The following is a 14,693-nucleotide window of genomic DNA, read 5'->3' on the forward strand; positions in this document are numbered from 1 at the left end:
TAAAAGCTCAATTAACTTAAGCCTCTCATCATAGGACAACACCTTAGCCCAGGGACAAATTTAGTGAACCTTTGCTTTACCACCTCCAATGTGAATCCAAAACTGCATGCAGTATTCCAGATATGGTCTTACTAAAGTCCTGTACAATTGTGACAAGGCTCCATTACTCTTGCACACTAATCCCCTTGCAATGAAGGCCAACATGCCATTTGCCTTCCTAATTGAGGCTCATAAGTAGCCAATTAGGGTCACATAAGGACCTCAGTCTGCTGCCTTAAGGAGGGCGGGAGGCTGGGGTGCATCCCGATGTCATTGCGTTGTCTCACGATGTTTCAATCGGTGGGCGAGCGCCGGAGTCTGCTGCGCACCTGCCAATATGTAAACGGCCTATTAGGGAACTGATTAAGGTAACTGTTAACGCTGCCCATCCGACCTCAAGGCTGGTGGGCAAGCGAAAAGGCCAAGCAGCCTTCGTGTTTTTTAGGAAACCTCATCCACGAGTGAGATGAGATTTCCTAAAGCTTTTATTAATCAATTTTTTAAATTTTCATTAATATAAAAACATATCCCATCTCATATGACACAGTCACATGAGGGGACATGTTTAAATAAATCTTTATACCTTTTATTCATTACTTATGGCTCCCCGATCACCCCCACCTGCTCCCACCAAGCCTGCCCACCACCTGAAAAATTCAGGCCCATGAAACTTTGGAATTCTCTACCTCAGACGGTTGTGGATGCTCCATTGTTGAATATATTTAAGGCTGGGATAGATAGATATTTGGTCTCTCAGGGAATTAAGAGATATGGGGACAGGTGGGAAAGTAGATTAAAGCCCAAGACCAGCCACGATCACATTTAATGGCAGGGAAGACTCGACGGGCTGTATGGTCTACTCCTATCTCATGTTCTCGCTTCATTATCAATTATCTACCAACATCTTACTGGCATATAGTCATCAGTTTTTCCTCAAAATTTCATTTTTAAAATTGCAAATGTTCAAACAATACTGAATATTTCAAGACTTACCATAATTAAAACAAACAAGTAAATGTTTACCCTTATTCATATCCTCAAAAAAGTGCCATTAATGATCAAGAAAGTAGATCTAAAATTAGGAAATATCCACCCAACTACAGTCAAATACAACTGACACATTTAGATAGCAGCAACAGTTAATAACTTAATTGTTAATGCCAGCAAACCTCTTTTGCAACTATGATGCTTTTGAATAATTAGAAATTTTCACTGATTAAAGTGTTTCCTGGCCACCATCTTCTTTTAAATTAATACCCCCAAGCCACCACCCCCAGCACAAAAAATCTATACTAATAAAGATCTAAAATTTCAGTTGTCTGGTTGGGCCAGGGTGGGGGGAGAGAAAAAAAAGAGTATTTATACAAATACAGTCTTTAATGAAACAGTAATAGTTGCTGAGTCAGAGTTAAAAAGCTCAAATTTCAGCATTGTTGATTCTCAACCATGATCCATATTTGAAAAACAAAAATGGAGACTGGGACTGTATTGGGTGCACAAACATTCATTATGATCTGGATTCAAAACCAGCCAATATTCCTCAGTAGCATAGCTCCTTTTGCAATTGGCATACAATAACCTTACTCGAAGTACATTTGTGTACATGTCTACAGTCCCCTAACTGGCAACCATCTGGCAGGAAGTTTGCATGTGCTCAAGAAGTGCCAAGGAAAGCTAGCGGGCAAAATGAAATTTTTTTGAGCTACTGTAGTAGAAGCATTCTGCAATTGCTGCAGGATACAGAAGCTATGCTCTGCATTTAGTACATGCTCTACACCAAAGGACTGCTTGGCGACAACAATTAACATTAAATGTGTCTCCAATTGAATCACAAGAATATTCCAATTTTTTTTAAAAATCGAGGTAATGAGTATTTTCTAATTTGTATCTTATCCCAAATAGCAAAATGATCATAACTCTCAGTTTCACAGGCAAATTCAGTTATACGAAAAAACAGATATCTTCAATTAATTATCCTAATTTTAGCTCAAATGACTAAAAAGTTTCAAGATGAAATATATGCTTTATGCGGACACAGATGTTGATCCTTTCCCTACCCAGCATTATACTTGTCACATCAGGAAACGTCTACCATATTGAAAAGCATATAGACCAGACTCCAAATACATGACCTCAACCAGGAAAATAAAATAATAGACCATTCTCCAAAGACCAGTCACCAATTTAAACTGGTTTTCCTTTTTTAAAAAAGCACAAACGTTGTGTAAGTTACTATGGTGTTATAAGTAGTGTCTCAATGTTACTGTTAGTTTGAATTAACACTAAATTTCAACAGCAAACTGTTACCCAGCAGATTTTCATTTCTATGCAGGGCACAGAAATCTCTTCATTAACCAAGGCTGCATGTGCCTGCTCAAGTGTACACCCAAAATCCTGTGGCAGTATCTGAAGCTTAGAGGAACTCTCTTGTCTTGATCAACTGTATCAGGAATTGATCATCTATCTCATTGCTGTTTGCTGAATCTTGCTGTGCACAATTGTCTGCCAAGTTTACCAACATTACAACAATTACTACAAGTAACTGCTAAAAGACTCATGTCCTCAGGATGTCCAAAAGAAATATAAGTTCTTACTCTACATTATTGACGAGGTCATTTGTGTCCTCAAGTCTTTGGAATTAACTAATTTCATATTAACTGTCCTGTATCTCCACAAGCTCCGCCGTAGACTAAAGCATGATGTGCTTTTGTTCATGAGTCCTTACTGTGTTGAAATTGGACTCATGGTACCAACTCCTTTTCCAACTCATTCTTTCCCAAGGTCTCAAAGCCCAGGAACACCTTAGTCTTCCCTTCCTTACAGTCTGCAAGCTTTTAAAATGCAAGCTTAGAAGCATCAATTTATTTATTGCTCATTTACTTGGCTCATCTTCTCTCCTGCATTCTTTGGTCATTCAACTAAGTTCCTCAATTTAAAAAAGTTACATGAAGTCAGATTAATCCAGGTATAAAACGTTCCATGTATATAGGACTTAGAAGCAGGAGTAGGCCAGTCAGCCCTTCGAGCCTGCTTTGTCATTCAATAAGGTCATGGCCTACCGGATTGCAGTCTCAACTCTACTTTGCCATCTGCCCCCCGCCCCCATCGGCCCCATAACCCTTGACACACTCGTCATCAAACTTAAATGTATGCGTATGGAGAACATTTTCAATGATATTGGTGCATAGAACAAGTTTGGCATTGAATTTCTGCATCATTTAAGTTGGAATGTCTGCAATCATCAGAAAATGATACTGAAGCTCAGAAAATATACCATTGATTTGAAGGAACTACAGCTCACATTCACAAGAGAAACCATTCCCCCGATAGAGAAAACATGAGGGAATAATTTTAAAATTTTAGCTAGCCCATTTAGAAGTAAAATCAGGGAGTACTTCTTCCATACAAAGCTTTGTTGAAATCTGGAACTTTCTCTCAAAAAGATTATGAACACTTGATCAATCAAAATTTTCAATAGAAGGATAGATTTGAGTTTCGTAAGGTATCAACGGGTATGAGGCATGTGGGTAAAAAGGATCTGAGGTACAGATCAACTGTGATCTAAAAGAATGGCTTACCCCATGCTTCTATCAATTATACTGACACTTGTAACTGCATGCAGCTGTCACATGAAGATTCTAGATGCTATGCTAAAAGGAAACTTAATAGAATTTCCCTCACCTATATTTTTTTCAATCTTAATTTCTCTCAACTGTCATTAATAAACACATAACTCCAAAAAATAAACTATAAACCAGATTAAATAATTCAAGAAATAAGCGTATCCACAGAATCAATATGCTGAAAGAATTAATGCAATTCCAACTATGGGAGAAGGAGACAAAAACTACCTTTACAACTTGGATCAAGCTGATGATGTATGTGGTATTTATTTATAATGCTAGGATATTCACTCATCTTTTTAGAACACAGGCATTTCAGGTTCTGGATGTTACTGTTAAAAAAAGATAGTCAGGATGTCCCTCACTCTGGGAGATCTTACCAACAGATGGAACAGCCCACATCACAAGAGAATTTCACAAGTTGTTGAGAAATTATGAAAACTCTGCATTACTGCAGGGTCATTAGAGGGGAAAATGAAGTGGCAGAAAAGAGAAAAATTTAACACCTAATTACTAGGCTGCCGAATCATTTACAGTGTTTGAAAATAATTATTTTATTGCCTGAATACCTGGACATGGTTTCTGCTGAAAGATCATCAGAATTTTTGACTTTTGTATCACCTGCAAGATAAACAGGACTATCAGTTAGATGGTTTTTAAAAAAAAACAGATGGTTTCCTGTCTTCGTAATGCATAACAGATAATTTATGATTTAATCTAGTGTCCTTTAGCTACTAAACCTTCAAGAACAGACAAGTATCTATATTTTGCCACAAAACCTGAGCAAAAGCAGAGACTCCATACTTTAGTATGCAGCAGAAGTACAAACTCATTTTTGAACTCCTTAGACTGTGTCCATTTTGTGCACAGCATTCAAATCATTCCTGATGCAAGGAATTTGTATTCCAACATTACTTCCAAACAGTTAAAAGACAGAAATTCTCCATTATCAGGATGCAATATGATTTACTGGAGGCAAGTAATTCCAGAGCAATCATTGGAACAGTTTTAATACAGGCCAGATCTGGAATAGAACTGCTCCAGATTAAAGATACATTTTCCCATAACTGACATCACTGCAGTGGCAGAGCATTCATGGAGAGGCTACATAATTGCCTTTACTAATATCTCTATGTTGCAATGAGTGAGGCACTGAATTGGGGTGCCAGGACTCCATGCTAGAACCCTGCCCCGTTATAAGTAAATGATCTGGAATTGATGCATCAATGAACTACCAGAAAGATGCTAATGAGACAAAGGAAATAAGCGTATGTGGAACAATGCCTCCAAATACACTTATTACACCACAGGTTCAAAGCTGTGAAGGGGAAATGTCAAGCAACAATTCATGACACAAGAGAATAATCAATAACCAGGATAAGTTTCCAAGAAGGATTGAAGTCATAAGGACACTGCACTTAAGAAAATGCTGCACCCTGTAACGGAAATCTGGTATGATCTGAATTCTGAAAGGATGGGAACAACTGAGATTTAAAACTACCAAATGATGTGTAAACGGGGAAGGAGAATTAACTGCAAGGATCTTTCTTGTATCTTGATATCAATGTTATTTGTTGACATGAGGAGACTCCTTGCTAAGCCATTCCAGTGACATCAATGATGGGCAAAGCTCTGAAATGCTTTGGTAACAAACCGTTGGAGAGATACTGAGCATTTGCCCAACCCCTTACCAGAGGTCACCAACTCAGAATTTGGCATTCCAGTCAGCAGCATAATTTCTCAGCCAAGTGGTTCAGGGGTATCTTGTGTGCCAGATTGAATTTCTTCCACCTGACTGTTACACAACCGCACCAGACATCTCAGTGTTAAACACTGCCACCCAAACGCCCACAATGGGTGGAAGAGGTTCAGGAGCCATTTTCACAATAGCAAGTTTTGAGACATGTGAGTAGCCAGCCATGGAGAGGTGGGACAACACCTATTTAAATTGAGTTCCTACAGTCTAATTGGGAGCCTGATTTAAATTTAACAGTTGCTGCAGAGGTTTCCCAGAGCTCTGGAAACCCGGCAGTGAAAGGGAGGCAGGAGCTGCCTGCAAAAGAAGGTAGGTGCCTTTTTAGAACATTCCTAATGGGCCAGGAGGAACAGGAATACTCCCCTAGGCCCTCAAGGAAAACTTTGGCCTCTCTTCTGCCAAGCTCAGACCTTCCCCCATCCCCAGCACTAATGTCCTCTCGATAGTGCGGTTATAGCAGACCTGCTGCACCAGTCCCTAGGTCCTGTCTTCTCCCATCCTGCAATGGCCTCTCTCTTTCTCTCTTCCCCTCCTTCCAATTGCCGGGATCATTTCTAAAATTCCCCAGCTGCCACCTCTTGCTGTGTTTCCCACCCTGTGGCTGATCAAGCAGTTAATTTATCTGGCTGCTGGGCAGGAAATGGAAAAACAAATTTAGAATTAAGACCCCAGCCTTGCTGGATTTGCCCTGGGCTACAGCACACCCAAGCCCTTCCCACCTTCTTGTAAATATTCAGGCTACTATGTTGGTGATGTTTTCTGAGCAGACCAACAGGGAAAAGCTGGAAGTTAAATGATGAGTCAAAAAATTACATGTTGACTATCTTCTTGTACAAAAATAAGTGCAAAATAGGTATTCCCTAGGTTTTCCTTACTGTTTATAAAAAGGATTCTACATCATTATTGATGTGAAAGATCATACAAAATAGCAAGAGTTAAATTCTTCTTCACAGGTCAGTGCAGTGGCTGGTGTTTCACTGCCAAAGTGTTGGTTTGCATCCACAATACCTTACACCACCAAGTTACCAATCTCAACTGTACAGCTGAGGGAAGTACTGAACAAAATCCAGATGCTTCCGTTCCAGGGGGAAAAAGGTTAGTATTCATCCAATGTTGCCTGTTCAAAGCAGTGCAAATAAAAGACTGGGAACAGGTTGCCTCTCTGCATTTTTAGCCACAATTTGCATCTGGCTTGAGAGAAAAGATTAAAAAATAATTTCAGTATTAGGGCAAGGGGTCAGTGCCAGCAATACTTTTCTAAAATTAGTTTTTATGAATTGCTCACAATGACACACATTTTAGGAGAATGTGGGTGTCATGTAAGTAGCAATGCTAGGGACATGGCTTACCAACATTGTATGCAGCCACAGGATGAAGGAGTACTAGGAAAAAGACCCAATTCTGTGACAATAAGAAAGTATTTTTCTCTAAAATTTTTCAGGGAGATATTTCAATCTGGTTACTACAGAAAGTTTGAAATTGCCAGATAGTTCACACTTGGTGATAGGATGGTGCAAAGAGGTTTGCCCAGTTACAAGTTTTGGAAGGAATCACAAGTTCCAATTTGTTAGTTCAATTTTTATGTTAAAGACAGCTTTGTTAAATCCACGAGGGTGGCTACTCAAAATCACAGGAAGCCGCTGGTCTATCTATTCCAGATATAAAGTTAAACTTATTGTGAAATTGGCTGTTAAGTAAATCGCTATGGATCTCTCTACGAAGCAGGTGAGTCCTCCTATCTTGAGGAAACAGGGTTAAATAATTCACTCAGATTTAGCAATTACGTTCAGAGATTGTCAAGTGAAAGATGTTTAATATGGCTCAATATATAAGTAGCCTAGGTTTAAAACAGTTGTTATTTATTATTTTACCATTTCAAGCACTAAGATAATGCCCTTTCTTACGTATATTACTGTATTATATCTGTTGTTTTGTTCTGAAGTTAATAAATTCACTTCATGTTTTATAATTTTGACAAAGTCCATTGAGGCTCTCAACTTGTTTCTGAAGGTTACTTCAGAAATATGACATAAGATAGTCTAGTACCTCAACATTGTTACCAGAGTTTGGTGTTGTTATGGGCACATGACCAAAATCTTTTCTCGAAATCCAGGCCAAGACTCTTAATGCCATGAAAACTTGAAATTGACCCACAAGAGTGGTTAAAAATAAAACTCAAAGCAATCTTTGGAGGTGGTAGGAAGATTTATTAAAAAACCCAATGCTTACAATTTTGAGTTAGCAGCTTTGGAATCTAGCAGTGCTTTGATGGGAATCTCAGGGTCTAGAAGCACTGTAGAGAAAGTATTAAGAGGAGGTAATAGGACTAAAAACCATAGCAAGACATCCCAGTGTCTGGGAACACTGTATAGGCATTTGCGGACTTTCAGTGCGCTGGAAAAGCATTCTAAAGTTGGGAGAAGAGGTGAGGGATAGATAAATTGACCACAATAAACAGAGTCGAACTGTGACTGGGTAAACTTACAGGCAAAATGTGGCAAGTGTTCAAAGAAATAATTGGTACAATACAAAACCAGCACATACCCCAAAAGACAATGACTCCGCTTGAGTGGTTAAACAAATATTGATACATGAATGAAAGTTTGCACCTTTTCTAGTTTAAAGAGAACCAAACTAATGCTCCTTTATTAAATTTAATGACAAACATTCTTAGCAGCCAGAATAAAATATAAAAAACCTTACCATGGCTTCGTAGATCTACTGCCACAACCCTACAGTGAACCCGACTGATAATCATGGACTGTGGTCAAAAACAACAGATCATCTTTAAGTCATATATACTAATATTTCACATCACAACTTACAAGCATACATTTTACAAAAAGTAAAGTTACAAAAAATGTTAGCCTTATGTCCAAATTTCAAAACTTAAAAAGCTCAGTAACTTAGTTTTGTTGAGAAATCTCTCAGCACAACCAGGGATGAGCAATAAACATTATACCAGTAATGTCCACATTACAGGACAAAAAAATTAAATCACATTCTAAAATGTCCCATTATGCTTGATGTTTAATGCTGCAATCAAATGCTCTAAAGGCAAATTCATGACAAATCATAAAGTGTATTTCTGCCTACAGACAGCTGCAAGGCCACACCACAATTTCTCTCTCTTTCCTCTCCCCACTTCGGAATACACGAACTCACACTGTGTTACAGTTCACTATAAATTATGTCACTCAAGCGATCATTCTTCATGTGCAAATTGAAATTGTGAATGTTGAATAGCTAATTGATAATGAGAAACATCACAGTAAAGTAGAACATTGATCTCACCCAAAGTCTGCTCACAAATGCTTCCAATCACAGGTCACTGTCAAGAGTAGGAAGCTTGGCCACTCCATTTGAGTTCAGTCAAGTGAGTATATACCAAGAATTCAACCTGGGACTTTTTAGTCTATCTTAATCAGATACCATAATACCATTGAATCAAGCAAATTGTCTTCCCTCTCCAAATTATGTTGTTGTAGAATAGTTCCACGAGTGCCAGTTGCCCTATGGCACTTTGCCCATATAGTCCAAATTTCATACATGAAGAATGATGTTGAATACTGACAAGTTAATGAATATTGAGAGGATTGCAGGGAGAGCATCACATCTAACCCTAATCATTTAACCAATGTCCACACGGGTTCACATGCAGCAATGATCAAAAGTGATCCCTGGATGATTTTCCCTTCCTTGAATCAGGTGGTGCAGAGGTCAACTATACAGCTTCCCTACCAAAATCAATTAAGCCTGCACAAAAAAGGGACTCAAATTTTGTCTATATTGTTCATACGCTGCCTTTACCAAGCCAGCTATCGAACTCTTCTAAAACACAACTCTTTATAGTGTTAGCAGACATTAGATTAACTTGAAGTGATGGCATTACAATAGAATTGTACTGTACTTGTGGTAGAATCCATGATTTCAAAACTTGTATTTTTGAGAAGGCCGGAAACTAGGAAAGGAAACCAACCCTTTCAGTATCTAAGGAAGCTAAGATTGAAACTGCAATTGGAAACCAAAACTTCTAAGGAGGCTGAAACTGGTGGAAACCACAAAAGAGGACACAAAGTCTTTTGAGCTCAGGAGAAATTGATGAGTTCAGTGGTTCAGTATATGCAGGCTGAAGAAGAGAGGCTAGATCCAGAAGCTGAAAATAAGCAAATACACATTTGCTGTGGCTGTTACTGTTACACAAAGATAACATTGGTAGATCTATGCCATGCAGACCAAGTTGAGGAGGTTCTGCAGCCATTTTTGTTGAAGACTGCACCCATGGAACTCAGGTTGGTTGTGTGCAGCTGTCAGCTGGGGATCAGGCTAGCTCCTGGAATGAGGGGAGCTGGGACTCTGTGAAAAGACAGAGTTTTGAAGGACTTTTTGACTGAGATTGATGATCTATATGCTAAGTGAACTACTGAGCGACTTCATAAGATCTGTCTAAGTTGTATCAGCCATTTAATGTGTAATTTATAGTTTATAATTGACTGCAAATTCCCTGTTAATGTATGTGTAACTTATGTTGATTCTGGGTTTTTAGAGTATAGGTCGTTAGCTAAGATAGTATTTAGTGTTTGCTTTGTTTGACTCTTGTATAGTAAAGGTTCTTCTGTTTTTAAACTGTGGAATCTTGTGGCTTTGTTCTTTCAGTAATTAACTAGGATTTTGGATTTCTTCACCTTTAAAAGAAAGTTACTGCTCTCTACCAAGCTCATAACAATTGAAAACAAAAACAAAAATACCTGGAAAAACTCAGCAGGTCTGACAGCATCTGCGGAGAGGAATACAGTTAACATTTCAAGTCCATATGACTCTTCAACAGAAAGAAGGAAAAATAGAAAAGAGGTGAAATATAAGCCGGGCACTCTACGGCCTTCTGGACCGAATACTGAGTTCAGCAACTTTAGATCATGAACTCTCTCCTCCATCCCCATCCCCTTTCCGATCTCCCCTTTTCCAATAATTTATATATATTTTTCTTTTCCCACCTATTTCCATTATTTTTAAATGTATTTCCATTCATTGTTTTATCTCTACCTTTTAGCCTATTTCAATCCCTTCCCCCCACCCCACCCCCACTAGGGCTATCTGTACCTTGCTCGTCCTGCTTTCTACCCTTAATGTCACCATTAACACATTTCTTAGCTAATATCACCCCTGTCAACACCTCTTTGTCCTTTTGTCTATGACATCTTTTGGCAATCTCCAGCTATCACTGGCCCTCTATCCAACTCTACCTGTCCCACACCCTGCCCCCCTTAAACCAGCTTATATTTCACCTCTTTTCTATTTTTCCTTAGTTCTGTTGAAGAGTCATACGGACTCGAAACGTTAACTTTATTCCTCTCCACAGATGCTGTCAGACCTGTTGAGTTTTTCCAGGTATTTTTGTTTTTGTTTTGGATTTCCAGCATCTGCAGTTTTTTGCTTTTATCATAACAATTGGATACAATGCAACGCCCAAAATTAACATGCTATGCAGAACTAACAACAATACCTTCTTGTTGTATCATGCTGACTAACAGCACAATAGAAAAATATAATATATATCCACTGAGCCATATTGGCTGTACTCTTGGGCTCTCTGGTTTCCTATTAACTTTAAAGTAGTACTGAACATACAGCAGTCACACTGGACATATGACTTGATTTGTATGTATCTATGCAATGCTGTTCTGTGTTTCAAAGGAAGCTTATGTGCATGGCCAGTATAACTTGGCTGGTACAGCTTTAGTGTAGCATTGCTTAATGCACCAAAGAGTTAAGACTCATGTTCTGAAATAAGAATAATTGTAACATAGAGTGAGAATTTTCTTTCACAAAAATCTATGGATGCCTCTACCTACAATGCCTACAAATCCAAATACAGAATGACAGTCATTGGCTCTTATAATATCCCACTAAACGCCTTATTACCCAATAATTACAGCACAGAAAAAATCCCACTAAACGCCTTACTACCCAATAATTACAGCACAGAAAAACAAACGAATCACCATCCCATACACAACTTGAGTTACAGTAACACCTAAGGAGGGCAAGATTCAAAATCTGTACATGGAACTTAAACTCATGCTGTAATTGCCACGCCATTTAGAGCCACAATAATATATTAGACTGAAAATATGATGCATTTGTAAATTAGTATTAAGCACATTTACAGCCATATTCCTCTTTCCCACTGTCAAAATATATGTCCATTTGTTGCACTATTCAATACTATGGCTCAGTATTTTTGTTATTAGGCATACAATTCTGAGCGTGGCCTGCGCTGTGTTTCACAAACGCTCTAATCAAATATTTAAGCAGCAAGTGTGCCACCATTTTTATGGCAGAGTCAGTTGAGATGACAGTAAACATGTAGAAAGATGAGGTATCTGATCAGGTCAAGTTTTAGGGGAAAAAGGTGTGTACAAACCAGTAGTTCTAATTCAATACTCATTTCTATTCCTCCCACCGTAGTGAACATGGGAAAATACCATCCAAAATATGTTTAAAATATCTATATTTGATGTCAGTAAAAGTGCCTATATTTCAAACCAAAGTAGGTGAGAAAGCAAGTTTATAGTGCGAGGGAAGTGAAGAGAAAAAAATACTCCTTTTAAAATTACATTAAAGAAATAGATCTGTCTGTAAAAACAAAATCCACCAAAAATAGAAGGATCAAAAATAAACTGATTTAAAAACCTAATGGCAAACTTTATTTAAAAAAACAGAAGCTTCTCAGGAAGAAAACAAAAACTATATTATACATATGCATTCTTTTCACAGATTTATTATTCTGCACAAGATTGAGCTCTGCCATACAGACATCATCTTAAGGATTCTGGACATGAAGAACATGATAACATGGGTTCAACAGGCTTTTTCTTATCTCTACAGGATCTTGGGTATAATGTTAGAGAATGAGTTATACCTCTCTGCTCTCACAAATCTCCTAGCAGCTGAACAAAAAGCAACATTAGCAGAAGACTGGAACCTGATTACAGGGTAATCCCCAGCTGGGAATGGTTTGGGAAGAGGGTAGGAAAAGAAAATGCGTACCTAGTTTCTAATTGATACATCATTACAAGTAAGGAAAGGTGTTATTATAGGGATCACTAACAGTTGACTGACAATGGAATAGCTACTTGGTCACCCTTCCCTTCCATATGTGAAAATCAAATATTAATACATCTAGGATACAAAATAAATCTTGTAATGAGACATCACAGAATGTACAATCCTTCTCTTAAACCCACAGTGTACTATTCACTTATGCCTCTTTGTAACATATCGAATTTATAAGATCCTCAAAAGGTAAATGGTTTATGCATGCATGACTTTACAAACTGTCGCTTTAATAAACCAGTGGAAACCATTTCAAAGTATATGACATAACAGTGCAATAGTTTCATATCCAAGTTCAGATTTAGAGCCTCAGCAATTTTTATTCCTTCTCGTATCTCAATTTATAAAATACAATGTACACATTTACAATTCAGATATATGCTCCAACTAATCTTGCTTTTAAAATGAGATGAAACCATATGCAGGCTTTCAAGTTACCATCAGCAATTTTTAAAAGCTCTTGATAGTGATAAGGAGAGAACTCCAACCTAGGGGCAAATTGTAATGGTTCCATCACTTAGCCAATTCTGCAGAGTAGGGATCAAACCAGAACTGCCTTTGTATGAATAGCTTAAGGTTGGATAGTTTATTTATACATTATGCATATGAGGAAGACCTTAAGCTATAATTTTCAGTTTCATTCGTGACCTTCTAAAAAGGTCACTTTAAAATGTGACTTTTAAAAATCACAGTAAGGGCTCAGGTGACGAGCTGCACACAGGAGAGCGAGCAGGAAGTAATGAAGGGATCGGGAGAGAGAAGTGGCAAGAGGGGCAGCAAGTGGAAGCGACAGGGTCAGGAGAGGGGCAGTGAATGGGAGCGTGAATTGGAGGAAGCGAGGTGATCAGGAGAGGGAAACAGCAGGTGTGGCAGCAAGCAGGAGACAGTGAGGGTTCAAGAGAGGCAGTGAGTGAAGCAACAGTGTGCTTAAAAACAAAAACAGACTAGGCATGTACAATTACAATACGGTTCTTGGCACGTGTAGTAACTACGCTAAAATGAGAATGGAAGCAGCACTATTCGGGTAAGTTCCATTATTTACAAACCGCATTAAAATGAAAACAAGCTATTAGAATGAGCTTTAAACGGGGGAAATACCTGTACGAAATGAACAGAAATAGGGAACATATTGATAGAATGAGACCCAATCGTTTTCTTGTTATTATTTCAATATTGAGCAAATAGGAGTAGTTTCTTGCCATGTAGTAAACTTCATATTGCAATTTCTGCACTGCGTTTCTTTAAAAAAAATTTCAATTACTTACTGTGAAGACTGCCCAGGAGAGTGCTGAATGACCTCCACCATGTAATAGTAAAAGAACAGGTCCATCAGATCCACTTTTGTAGATTCGAAAAGAGTACAAGTGGTTAAGGTTTACTTGCAATATCTCAAATTACATGAGGGCAATATATGATATTCAATGTACTAGACTGGACTTAAATGGCCTTACTGTCAACAGACTCATAAACTTGCAACCTTCTCAAAGAATTAGAAATTTGTTAGAACATTATAGTTAGTGGATCAAACACATCACACAATAGATAGTGTACTTCTTCACACAAAGGGTAATGGAGGTCTCTCTGCAAAAATTCAGCTGAGGCTAGGTAAATTGAAAATTTCAAATCTAAAGGTATTAAGAGTTACAGAATTAACATGGCTAAATGGAGTTAAAATACTGATCAGTGGAACGGCTTAGTCTTGCTCGTTCCTATATTCCCATCTAGAATGTACATGGCCTCATACTGCATGATCCACTTATCTTCAGGTTTTAAGATCACAATAATCTTCTCTTTTCATATATATCATACCTTCTTCAGCATGCTAGCTGTCTACGGGTAATATTTTGAAAGTAGAATACACATCTATGCAGTACAAATATTGAATATATATCAGAATTAATATTTCTCACAGCTTACAATATTAAAACTGTTTAATTAATCAAACAATTAAGTTAAAGAATTTCTAAATCTTAAGACTTCTTGTTTTAGATAAAGGTAGACAAATTTACAGTTATGTTTCCCAACCCCTTGTTGATCATCTTTTTACATAAGTTACAGTAATTCAATAGACTTTTCTATTCATCGTCTTCCTACCGATTTGGCTTATAGGGTTTGATGTTTATTTTCACCAATATTTTATTTTCATCAAATTTAGCATT

At 37.9% G+C, this 14,693-nt stretch overlaps 1 protein-coding gene across 1 annotated transcript in view; it reads right to left on the minus strand.

Annotated features, from left to right (window-relative positions):
* ppme1 (protein phosphatase methylesterase 1) overlaps positions 1 to 14,693 on the minus strand; it is a 51,976-nt gene that overhangs the window by 29,545 nt on the left and 7,738 nt on the right. Inside the window, exons 3-5 of the mRNA XM_041199381.1 lie at positions 13,800 to 13,892; positions 8,122 to 8,179; positions 4,232 to 4,283 (exon numbers count right to left, since the gene is read on the minus strand). Of these exons, the coding sequence (XP_041055315.1) occupies positions 4,232 to 4,283; positions 8,122 to 8,179; positions 13,800 to 13,892 (203 nt within the window). The remainder of the gene's footprint in view (positions 1 to 4,231; positions 4,284 to 8,121; positions 8,180 to 13,799; positions 13,893 to 14,693) is intronic.

Source organism: Carcharodon carcharias, chromosome 11 (assembly GCF_017639515.1).
Source record: "Carcharodon carcharias isolate sCarCar2 chromosome 11, sCarCar2.pri, whole genome shotgun sequence".
Lineage (NCBI taxonomy): Eukaryota > Metazoa > Chordata > Chondrichthyes > Lamniformes > Lamnidae > Carcharodon > Carcharodon carcharias.